We start from the raw sequence: 12,127 nt of genomic DNA, 5'->3' as shown, positions 1-12,127 counted from the left end.
GAAGTGGCTTGACCATGGGAATACGGCTATTGTAGCCCATTTCCCGGACACGTCTGTGAACTGTGGCTTTTGATACCTGGACTCCAGCTTCAGCCCACTGTCTTTGAAGCTCCCCCAAATTCTGGAAGCGGCTCTTCGTCACAATTTTGTTAAGGCTGCGGTCATCTCTCTTGGTTGTGCAGCGTTTCCGGCCACATTTTTCCCTTCCAACAGACTTTTTGTGGATATGCTTTGAAACTGCACTCTGTGAACAGCCTGCTCTTTGAGAAATTTCTTTTTGTGTCTTACCCTCCTGATGGAGGGTATCAATGATGGTCCTCTGGACAGCAGTCAGATCAGCAGTGATTTAGTTTACTGAACCAAGCTGAGTGTTTTTAAGGCTCAGGAAACCCTCGCAAGGTGTTTCGAGTTAATTAGATGATTCAGGTGATTAGTTGAATAGCCTACTTGTATACTTTTTCATGATATTCTAATATTTTGAGATAGGATTTTTGAGTTTTCTTAAGCTGTAAGCCAAATTCAGCAATATTAAAATAATAAAAGGCTTGAAATAGTTCAGTTGATGTGTAATGAATCCAGAATGTATGACATTTTTGTTTTTTTAATTGCATTACAGAAAATAAAGAACTTTATCACAATATTCTAATTTTCTGAGACAGTCCAGTATGTTTGTAATGTATGTCTGTATGTGTCTCTCTCACTCTCACTCACTCTCTCTCACCCTCTCTCACTCTCTCTCACTTTAGAAATCCTGATTTGAGTGAATTATGTGTGTGTGTTTGTGTATGACTCGGACGGCCTCGAAACGGCTGATTTTATTTTTGTGAAAATCAACACAGTTGAAATTTATGTATTTGCAAGTGTCTTAAGCTATTTTTTGTGTCAAGGTACCTCCAATTAATACTAACAAAATTGATAAACTTTTGTTTTCATGTGATCTGCTTTTGTGCTGTCTCTGACACCCTCTGGCTGCCAAATAAGGTACTGCTGCTTGCAAAGGCTGACCAATCCAAGCAGCTGAATGCAATCTTTCAGTGGCCTGGCAAGGGCCTGCCATTTTGCTTGTCTGATATAAAATCATGATATTGGGGACTTACAACTCTATTTAGCTGTAACAAACCCATATACAGGTATATGATCACTACAAATTTAGGCATTTAAAATGTAAACTGTATTGCACATTTATGAGACGTCCCCTGTTTTACTTATTGTTATCCTTTTGTATGTTCAATAACACTCCCACCCCTCTGATTAGAATAATGAATACTTAACTGCCTACACAGATTCCATTTTTTAACCTTTAAAAGAGGTACATTAACACAGTTTTTTTTGGGGAAATTAGTCAAGAATGTTAATCTATAGTTGGGTGAATTTGCAATAACTGAACTGAGATATTGGATTAGTGTGCCTAGTATATATCAGTTTTGGCTTTATTTTAGACGGGTAGTTATTATATAACCAGTCACAATCATTTTAGGTTCATGTATTACCATTTTAAATATTAATTCCATGTTGTTTAAGGTCAACTGGGTTGAATATGTCTTACTCCCATAGGGATAGTGGAGCCATACAGCGAACTGGATTGTGAGGTGGTTTGGCATGCCTCCTTCTCAGCCCCTCAGGAAGGAGACTTTGACCTCTACTGCATTGATGGCAATATGCAGCGCCTTCACTGCATTGCCAAGGTGTCAAATAAAGACTGTTCTCACAACAGTTGTTAATTTATTTTTGTGGTCCCACTTATTTTTTTACATTGTGTGCCCTCAGGTCGGCCCTACGATCATTCGACTAGCAGAGAACCGATTGATGTTTGAGTCAGTGCCTCTCAATATGCCATCGGTTAGAACTATAATTTTGAACAATAATTGCCCAAACCACGCCTACTATCGAGTAAGCCCACTATCAAGTTTCAATGTTTGTCACCATCAACAATAAGATTTTTTATTTTTTTTGCTCAAGGTGCTTGATGTGTGTCCTCTGCCATGCATGGTCGTCATCCCGTGTGAGGGTGTGGTCCCCAGTCGGGGGAAGGGTATCCTTAAAATCCACTTTAACCCTGATTCTGTTATCAAGTTTGACACCAGAGTTGCGGTGAGATGAGTCATGGGTGGGTTAAAACTGGCCATTCATTTTAAGTCAAAGTGTTATCTACAGATAGCTGTGAAGAACATGAAGACAATCGAGGTCCGAGTTGGCGGATCGGTGGAACCTCCTAATGTTGACATCAATCTGGTGAGTGTAATGGCTGTCATGATTACTGATGCGGGACACCTGAGTCTGCTCTGTTGGCGCCAGTAGCCGCGGACGCTGATTGGCTGCATCCTCTTTTTTAAACCCCCGCCTACCTGACAACACTCGTCGGATCGTTTGTGAACCTACGCTACACGCTAGGCAAACTTTTGTGACTCCTGACTCTATCCTGTCCTGTTGTTCCGTCTGATTCCCTTTGCCGATCTTTTTTCTGGACCCGGTTATGTTTTTGTTCCTCCGTCCCTGCCATCGACCTGTTTTTCTTCGCTCTCGACATTGCCTGCGCTCGACATGGAAGTGCCACTTTCGCGTTCCCAGCGATCTGCTACCTGTGACCGACGACCCCCTGATCATGGGTGCAAGTCCTTTCCTCCTTCTAAATAAAACTGAGTAAAACTAACGCAATTGGGTCCTGTCTCCGTTCCTGGTCCGTGACAGAACAATCCGACCAGCAAAGGGACCCAGCGAACGCTCTCACAAGCCACGATCGAAGCAAGACGGAGACTCCCTCCGCCATGCAGCGGTCACGTCGGACTGAGGGGGAGGTCCGACGGATGTCGAGCGAAGTGTCCGTCATTCTTTGGCTGGTCCGGCAGCAACAACAGTTGCTTCTGACGTGCTACCAGGGGTGCTTGCCAGTCTGCTGACTTCATCGGCTCCACCTCTGGGTAATTTCCCCCCGAGCATGCAGCCGCGTTCTCCGGCCATGCAGTTTCCAAACATGCCCGCCATCGGAGCGGCGGAGCTGCGAGTGGGCGCTCCGGAGAAATTCTGTGGCGATCCTGCCCAAGTTCGTGCTTTCCTCATAAACTGTCGGCTCGTTTTTGAATTACAACTCTGCAACTTCGCGTCCGAAGCAGCCAAAGTGGCCTTCACCATTAACCACATGTCTGGGAGGGCTTGACTCTGGGGAATGGCAGAATTCGAACGGGGATTGGCGGCGTGTTCCTCGTTCGATCTCCTGGCCCAGGAAATCCTCAAGGTGTTCGACACGGGATCCTCATCAGCCGACGCGTCGAGATCGCTGATGAACATACGGCAGGGAAAACGCACGATCGCCGATTTTTCAATCGACTTTCGGACCTTAGCAAGCCAGAGTAACTGGAACGCTGAGGCGTTAGTGGACGCCTACCTCCACAGCCTGGTAGACTATTTGAAGGACAAGTTGGTGTCCCACGCTCCACTAACCAGTCTCGACGAGGCCATCGCACTCACGGCTTGGATTGATCGTCGGGTCCAGGGACGACGCCGTGAGAGGGGTCGCAGGAGTCATCCACTTTCCTGCTCGCACGAAAGGATTGGTAACACTTCTGATTTCCAGCATCCACCCGCAATCCTACTAGACCCACCGGAGGCTATGGAAGTGGATTGCGCTTTGCTGTCCGTAGAGGAGCGTCAGCGGCGATTATCCGAGGGTCTCTGTCTGTATTGTGGCGGGCAAGGACACCGGGTATCATCCTGCTCGTCAAAAGGGGGAGCTCACCGGACGGTTGGAGTCGTCCGGTTGAGTTCCGTCCACACCCTGACCTAGACCAGAAGGCCAAGGCTCCAGGTCCACGTTCTGAGTCCCTGTCCCTGTCCGCCCTTGTGGATTCGGGCGCGGAAGTCAACATCCTGGACGCAGCCTTAGCCCGGAGAATGGGGTTAAAGTGTGTTCCCCTCCGAACCCCAGTTCCTGCTCAAGCTCTGGACGGTCATCTATTGGGCACGGTAACACAAATTACAGAGCTGGTGGAAATGAGACTGTCCGGGAACCACCGCGAGCGGATAAGTTTCCACCTGCTTCCTTCCCCCGGTCAACCGCTCGTCCTGGGACACCCATGGCTGGTTTTGCACAACCCTCGCTTCGACTGGCGGACGGGGGCGGTTCTGGAGTCGGGGCTGAATGCAAATGGATCTGCCTACACACAGCCTCTCAACCTATCCGCTCCAGGCCTGCGTCTGCTTGCCTGATTCGCATATCTGCCTGTCAGGCTCGTCCGTCCGCCTGCCCGCCATGCCCGTCTGTCCGCTAGCCATGCCTGTTTGTCCGCCGGCCATGCCCGTTTGTCGGCCTGCCATGCTTGTCTGCTTGCCTGTTTTGCCGGTCCGCCTGTCAGACTCGTCCGTCCGGCGGCCTGCCATGCCAGTCTGTCGGCCTGCCATGCCTGTTTGTCGGCCTGCCACACCGGTCTGCTTGCCTGATTCACCCGTCCGCCTGTCTGGCTCGTCCGCCTGCCTTCCCGACTCATCGTCCGCCTGCTTGCCCGACTTATCGTCCGCCAACCTGCCTGACTCATCCGTTTGGTCGCCTGAACCGCCTGCCCGGTTCGCCCGCCTGCCTGCTAGGCCACCGGTCACGACGTCCGTCTGCCCGCCTGTCTCGACGTCAGTCTGCCTGCACGCCCGGATTGCCCGTCGGCTTGTCTCAATGCTGGTCTGTCCCGATGCCTGCCTGCCCGTCTGCTTGCTCGCCTGTCTCGTCGCCCGTCTACAACATCCGGCTGCGACACTTGCCGGTCCGCCCAGTCTCCTACGGATCCTGCTTCTGCCACGCCCCTGATGCTGATGATGGGGCATCGGTCCATTCGGTGGAACATTAACTTTTGGTTTCCCTTTTTGGTTTTTGTGTTCCTGTTTCTGCTTTTTGGACTCCTGGAGCCGCCCCTGATGTTATTGATGGGGCGTCGCCTAATTCAGTGTATTATTTTTGTTTTGGTGATCCTGTTTTTGGACTCCTGGAGCCGCCCCTTGATGTTTTTGATGGGGCAGCGGCTCACTTGTTGGATTACTTTTGTTTTTGGTGTTGGAACTTTTTTGTTTTTCTTTTTGGGACTTCTGGAGCCGTCCCTTGAGGGGGGGTTCTGTCATGATTACTGATGCTGGGCACCTGAGTCTGCGCCATTTGCACCAACAGCAGCGGATGCTGATTGGGTGCTTCCTCTCTTTTAAACCCCCGTCTCCCTGACAACACTCGTCGGATCGTTTGTGAACCTACGCTACACGCTAGGCAAACTTTTGTGACTCCCGACTTTATCCTGCCCTGCTGTTCTGTCTGATTCACGTTGCCGACCTTTTTTCTGGACGTGTTTATGTTTTTGCTCCTTCGTCCTGGCCATCGACCTGTTTTTCCTCGCTCTCGACATTGCCTGCGCTCGACACGGAAGTGCCACTTCCGCGTTGCCAGCGATCTGCTGCCCGTGACCGACGATCCCCAGATTGTGGGTGCAAGTCCTTCCTCCTCCTAAATAAAACTGAGTAAAACAAACGCAATTAGGTCCCGTCTCCGTTCCTGGTCCGTGACAATAGCTACCTCAAACACTGTTGTTTTTCTTTTTTTGGTGTTGTGTGGGTAGATAATAAAACATGTAAACATTGCATTGATTTAGGTTGATTTTAAGGTAGGAAGGGGTACTCACAACAATGTTACAATACTATTTGAATTAGGATACAGGGGCCACAGGACCATTCCAGAAACACAGAAGAGTATGATAAAGTTCTTGTATGATTGCAGGGGTGGACCCAAAGGTAGGGAAACCAGAACAGAGGCAGATGTGCTTAGCAAAGGATATTATTGACAAAAACTAGGAACAAACAAAACAATCTAGGTCTTAAAACAACTAGCAGAGTTTATAAACCAGAAACAAATCCCAAAATTGACATGTTAATAGAAGACAGGAAGGCAGGGACAAAGAGATAGCAACCAGGATGGCAATCCGAGCAATAACTATAAAGTCTTGGGATAATTCGGAACATGTGTAGGCAGATTGGCCATAGGTGTGTCCAGTTCCACACATGGTTGGCACCCTCGAGGGAGGGTGGCATGCCAAATTCTGACAGTTCTTTGAATTTCTGTATTGCAATTGTAAAAACTAAAATATGCATTCTCGGATCTTTACAAACCAACTGTCATAATGGTGGTTATGGCATAGTGCTTAAGAAAACTCTCAACATATTAAAATAGCATTAAAAAGTAAACAAGTAGGTTATTCGACTAATCACTTGAATTGTCTAAATAACTCCAAACTGCAAGTTTTTACTGACAAGACTAAGCTTTTTTTGGTAAACCAAAAGACAATTATGGATCTCATTGCTGTCCAGAGGACCATCAGTGACACTCTCCACTAGGAGTGAAAGACACAAAATAATTCTCAATGCGCAGGCTGTTCACAGAGTGTAGTTTCAAAGCACATTCACCAAAAGGCAGTTGAAAGTGATTAAATGTGGCAGGAAATTCTCCACAATGAAGAGTTGACCGCGCAGGACAGATGCAGAGTGGTCGAAAGTACTCTCTACAGAGGAAAGTTACATTTTTTATTTTTAATGCTGAAGTCAAGATGCCAGAACCTGGAGAAATACTGGAGAGGAGCGAAAATGTTGAAATCCAGTGTAAAATTCCCACAATGAGCAATGGTGTGGGGAGCCATGTGTGTTTATTGTGTTTCCAGATTAAATGCTGCTGTGTACCAAGCTGTATACCAAGATATTTCACAGCACTAAATGTTTTTATCTGCTGAAAAACTTTTTTAGAGTCGATGATTTCATTTCCTAATACAATCTGGCACTTGGTGTACTGACCAAGGCATTATTGTCCTCGATTGGCCTGCTGAATCCCGAGACCTGAACCCCATTGAGAATTTGTGGGGTTTTTTTACGAAAAAGATGAAAGCCACCAGACTCAACATTGCAAATAAGCAAAAAGCCGCAATAGAAGTGACCCGGACATTTATAACACTTCAGCAATGTCAAAGCCTGAGTAATCTGTGCAAAGGGATTCCCAACCAACTATTTGATACATTAATGGACATTTTTACATGTTCTAATTTTTTTTATTTGGTATGAAGAAATATTCTAATATTTTGAGAGAGCTTTTTTGAGCTTTTTTAAACTGAGAGCAATAATCAGTAACATGATAATGATAAAATGCTTGGAATATTTATTTAGATTTTTAAGGAATCCTGAACGAAAAACATTTTTAGCTGTTTTTTTTTTCAATCGCATTACAGAAAACAAAGATCTTTACCACAATATTAAAAAGTCCTGACAAGTCCCATGTGTATATCATGATATACATTTACCTCAATCGGTGTCCTTCAAGCAACACACATTATGATATAAGACATTACTTAACATTCATTTTTCTTTTGGATGGCTGAGCACTGATAACAGTTCACAAGATCTGTGCCAATACCAGCGTAATTTTAAGATATTTATACCTACAACATTGTATCCGCGGAATTCTTGGTGAGACTTTTTGAAAATAACAAATAAGGACAATAATAAATTGCCATTTATTCCATGTATTTTTAATTTAAAGGTACTTCTTTAACAACAGCAAACATTATTTTGTGTGTATTGGTGGTGGTATTTGTATTAATATTGATGACAGTTTAAAAGTTAAGTATGTATGATCTGTCTGGGAAAAATTCAATTCACAATTCTAAACTTGAATGAAAACATGAATGTGTATCTCTAAATGTTATTGTTTTATTATATTAAATGGAACAAACGTTTTCTTCTTCCAATATTAGAAACACCTTTACATACCTGTCAACCTGTACGGTTTTGCCGTACAAAGTACCTTTTTTATGCATTTTAAGACACGTGCGACGTACAAGGAAATCTGTACGGAAAAACGCAAATTTGTCAATCGCATGCGTCTGCCGCCTGGGGATTTCCCATCATGCATCATTCCGAAAAAACAAAATACGGTGTACGACTATTTTATATGTTGTATGGGAAAGTACGACAGTTTGTACGGGCAGGGAGCCGTGGAGGTTGACAGGTATGCCTTTACTTTAATGCAAACGCAATGTCTGTTTACATTCACGAATTAATGAACTGTATTGATTTTGACACTTTCTTATTGATACACGTATTTTAAAGGGGTCCCCAACAAATTCATGCTTTATCTATTTCTTTCAGCAGATCCAAGTACCGTATATTTTATCCTTGTAAAATCCAAAAATTGAACAATGTCCATTATTTTTGCATGCTAATCTTCTGTATGACCTGAAGAGGTGATCCCCTTGTTAACTCACTACTCTCTTCCCAGACTCACTTCCATTTCTACGGTGTCCATATTGGTTCTGAAAGAGCAATACCCTTTGAAATGATCAACCGCTCATCGGCTGCCGCTCGGCTCACCTTTCACCTGTTGCAATATCCAGACTTCTTTCTGCGGCTTCCTCAGTCTGACTCAAGTATGTTCGCAACCAGAATGAATGAATGAATGAAACTTTTATTTCAAACATGACAAAAGCAAAAAACAATACACCAAATCTAAAATTACTTCTTCAATCACTTTTTTATAATACCAGATTAATTTAGTTTTACCCATCTATTCACTCTATAATGCTAGTAATGCTAAATATCATTCAGACACCAATAATGAGAAAAATAACAATTAATGACAGTTATAATAATTATAATAGTTGTAATATAATAATGATAATAATAATAATAATAATAACAATAACAATGTTGATTTGCTTACATCTACCATTTTCCATATCACTTAAAAAAAATTTCAACCATTGGTAGAAACTTATGCTTATTCTAATTATTCTATATCTAATTCGCCTAAATTTTTGGGGAGGTTGTATTTCTTATTATTACTGTGTATGTAACTTATTTTTTTCAGTAACATAAAAATGAATACTTTGCTTTAGTTTAAAATAAGTAATTTCTTTGTGTTACAGAAAGTAGTAGGAATAGGCCTATTTAAGATAAAGAATGTTTGATGGTGTCATAATAGTAAAAAATAGTAAATAAAAAAAAAACCCTAACCCTAAAATCAGGGATGTCAAACTTAGTTTGGCCCCAGACAGACTTTCTGGTTTGAGGTCATCAGTAAAATTTCTAGCTTTGTTTTTCAGTATTACGCTTTATCATCCATCTTACATTGGTAGCCTACCCTACATATTATATTCGGAATGACGGGGAATCTTTTCTAAACACACCTCATATCCACAAGCAATGGGAAAAATAGATTTTTAAGTTTAGCATTGAATGTTTAAACTGGTTTATTTTAAGAATTGAATGAATGTAGCTTTACAGCTGAACCAACGCAGCACGCTATACAAATTCTAGACTGCCTTGGAGCGACCACATAGAGTTTTTGGTTAAAACAATCTTCTGATAGAAATGACCTAAATACTCATTTTATTTTTGGCATACTCAAAACATTTATGGCGGGTTGCATTAAATTATCCAATTAGCCAGGTTCGGCCTGCAAGCTATATGTTTGACATGCCTGCCTAAAATTAAGTACTTTTGCGATACTACAGAAAAAGAAATAGCATTTTCCCCTATTTGCATGCTATCTAGTAGTTTTTTATAAAAAAAGAAAAAAAACATTTAAACTCTTACAAAAAGAATGTGTACAATGTTAATCTTAGATACATGCTAGTATTATTCGATTGAACTTTTTGTTTTTTTTAATAATCCCCAGTTATTTGTTTTGTATTTGGGGGAAAAGCTTCTCCTTATGCATGGACACTTTTGTCTTGAAGAATATATTTGTCTCATTTATATCTCATCTCATCTCATCTCATTAGCCGTACCGCTTATCCTCAGTAGGGTCGCGGGGGGCTGGAGCCCATCCCAGCCATCTCCGGGCAGTGGGCAGGGGACACCCTGAACTGGTTGCCAGCCAATCGCAGGGCACACAGGGACAGACAACTCATTCGCTCATTCACACCTAGGGACAATTTGGACCGGCCAATTCACCTGAAATGCATGTCTTTGGAATGTGGGAGGAAACCGGAGTGCCCGGAGGAAACCCACGCAAGCACGGGGAGAACATACAAACTCCGCACAGAAAGTCTGGAGCTGGATTTGAACCCACGACAGGTTCCCATGACATGAACTGTGCCGCACAAGCGCTAACCACTGCGCTGCCGTGCTGCCCTCATTTATATTCCATTTTTCTTATTTCATGAGAGAAATACAGTGGGTTAAATATATAGTAAAATTAAGTTAAATCTATTCTTTGGATACATTTTCTAGTAATACGATCAGAATTGCTGTACTTAAGAAAATACTCATTTAATTTTACATATATTATTTATTTATTGCTAGAAGACAATCATGCTGTTGTAAAAGTTGTTGAGGCGAAGGGACACCAGACAGTCAACTGCTTTCTTGTCTTCTCCCCTACTGAGGTAATAAGCTCAGAAAATGAACATTTCAGTGGTGCCTTAAGATGCAAGTGACTTGACTTGAGAGTTTTTTGTGATATGTGCATTCATTTCGACGTTTTTTAAACTTGGATTCCTTAACCACCAGGGTTGTATGAACACCATTTTCCTGTGGTGTTTCTTGAGCAAGTACAGCCTGGTGACGCCCGTCCCTACTTAGGCTAACACGTGTTTCCACTCGTTTACATGGATTAAGTCAGTGGTGCGCAACCTTTTCTGTGCCACAGACTGGTTTGATATTCTTGCGGCCCAGCCCAATAATAACAGTAGTAAAATAATAATAACAAGGACAATATTAATAATAATAAACTAATAAATATAATTATAATAATAAGAAAGTAATAATAATAATAATATAAGCATCGATCCACTGTGTAATCACTGGTTCACTAGAGATCTAGATAATGTAGGATAAAGGCATTCGATTTTATTTCATCATCACAAAATTTTCTACTCACGGTACCACTTTGTACAATGTTGTCTTGGCTCAACTTTTTCCCATAATGCTCCATGATGTCGTACAATTGTGTGAATGATGACTTAAAATCGAATAGCTTATTCCATGTTACCTATAAACCTAGTGGCCCAGTGATCAAGACTCGTATCTTTCCCTCCGCGACCCAGGTCTGATTCCCGTTGCATCCAATGTGGAACAAACTTGATCAGCGGTATTTGTCAACTGATCAATGGTCGCTCAAATATAGTGATATACTACCGTAAAACCTCGTGTTTAACATGCACCCAAACCTTGAGTTATATTGGGTAAAATAAATTGTGGGTATACACAAAAATATAAAGTATATGCAAAAAAATAGGCAACTTATTTTTCTTTCCGTGCAGCCCGGTACCAAACGACCCACGATCCAGTACTTGTCCGGGGCTCGGAGGTTGCTGACCACTAGATTAAGTGACCTAGATTTGAATTGCTTGTTGTGTCTCAATGTGGAAGTTTGTTGATTATATGTAGGAACATGTATGAATCGTTAAATCTAAGTTGTATTCTGAAACATGTCAAATCATACACAAAAAAGAGAATTAACTGTATGTTATCTCAAGAAATACAAATATTTTAGCCCAGCCTACTCAATTCAATTAATGGACAAGCTGGTACTGAACAAATCCACTAAATTTCAGTGTTAGATACGACTGCTTTGCATTATGAGAACGGAAATGTAACGGACTCATCTCATATCACAAGGCACCGCTGGATTTTGCTCGTTTTATTTTAAAATATTAACGAAGAAGCGGAAGGACATGTCTCTCTGCAGTTAGCTGAATATGAGTTTCACCTGCCATTGATGGTGAATGGAATGAGGTGGCCTCTTGCTTCCTCACCACATTCCTCTTCGTTGAGCTCCCCCTTTTCATCCGGCAGCAAGTGCGTGATCAAATTAATCCCGTGGTTTATCAACATGGCATTGCAACAACCATTCATTCAAGCCACAGGTGGGCTCTTTCATGCAGTGACGATGATGACCATACCCTGGCGCACAATCATCTGACGCAGTTCCTTTCTTTCCTGAAATAGTGTTATGTGCCCCACTGGAATGGTCTCCATCAAACCTATTGTTCCATGTCGAAGCTTTCACACAACCGCCACAATCATACACAAAGGTACGGTATTTTACAGTCTATAAGGCGCACCTCATAAACTCCAAATAAGCCAGGAATTTGAACGTGCGCCTTAAAATCCGGTG

The 12,127-nt window shown here is 42.7% G+C and overlaps 1 protein-coding gene across 2 annotated transcripts in view; it reads left to right on the top strand.

The window, feature by feature from the left end:
* Nucleotides 1-12,127, top strand: part of LOC148369458 (cilia- and flagella-associated protein 47-like) — an 88,188-nt gene that overhangs the window by 25,065 nt on the left and 50,996 nt on the right. Inside the window, exons 17-24 of one of the 2 annotated variants that reach the window (XM_088331488.1) lie at nucleotides 1,555-1,685; nucleotides 1,768-1,839; nucleotides 1,960-2,091; nucleotides 2,155-2,232; nucleotides 8,285-8,432; nucleotides 10,312-10,394; nucleotides 11,699-11,876; nucleotides 11,959-12,044. In XM_088331488.1, the coding sequence (XP_088187614.1) occupies nucleotides 1,555-1,685; nucleotides 1,768-1,839; nucleotides 1,960-2,091; nucleotides 2,155-2,232; nucleotides 8,285-8,432; nucleotides 10,312-10,394; nucleotides 11,699-11,876; nucleotides 11,959-12,044 (908 nt within the window). Of the gene's footprint in view, nucleotides 1-1,554; nucleotides 1,686-1,767; nucleotides 1,891-1,959; nucleotides 2,092-2,154; nucleotides 2,233-8,284; nucleotides 8,433-10,311; nucleotides 10,395-11,698; nucleotides 11,877-11,958; nucleotides 12,045-12,127 lie in introns of both variants that reach the window. The other variant, XM_088331487.1, reaches the window with a different exon arrangement.

The sequence above is a fragment of the Urocampus carinirostris genome, chromosome 3 (assembly GCF_059441175.1).
Source record: "Urocampus carinirostris isolate Australia breed hairy pipefish chromosome 3, RoL_Ucar_1.0, whole genome shotgun sequence".
Lineage (NCBI taxonomy): Eukaryota > Metazoa > Chordata > Actinopteri > Syngnathiformes > Syngnathidae > Urocampus > Urocampus carinirostris.
This window is presented reverse-complemented; position numbering and strand designations above follow the sequence as displayed.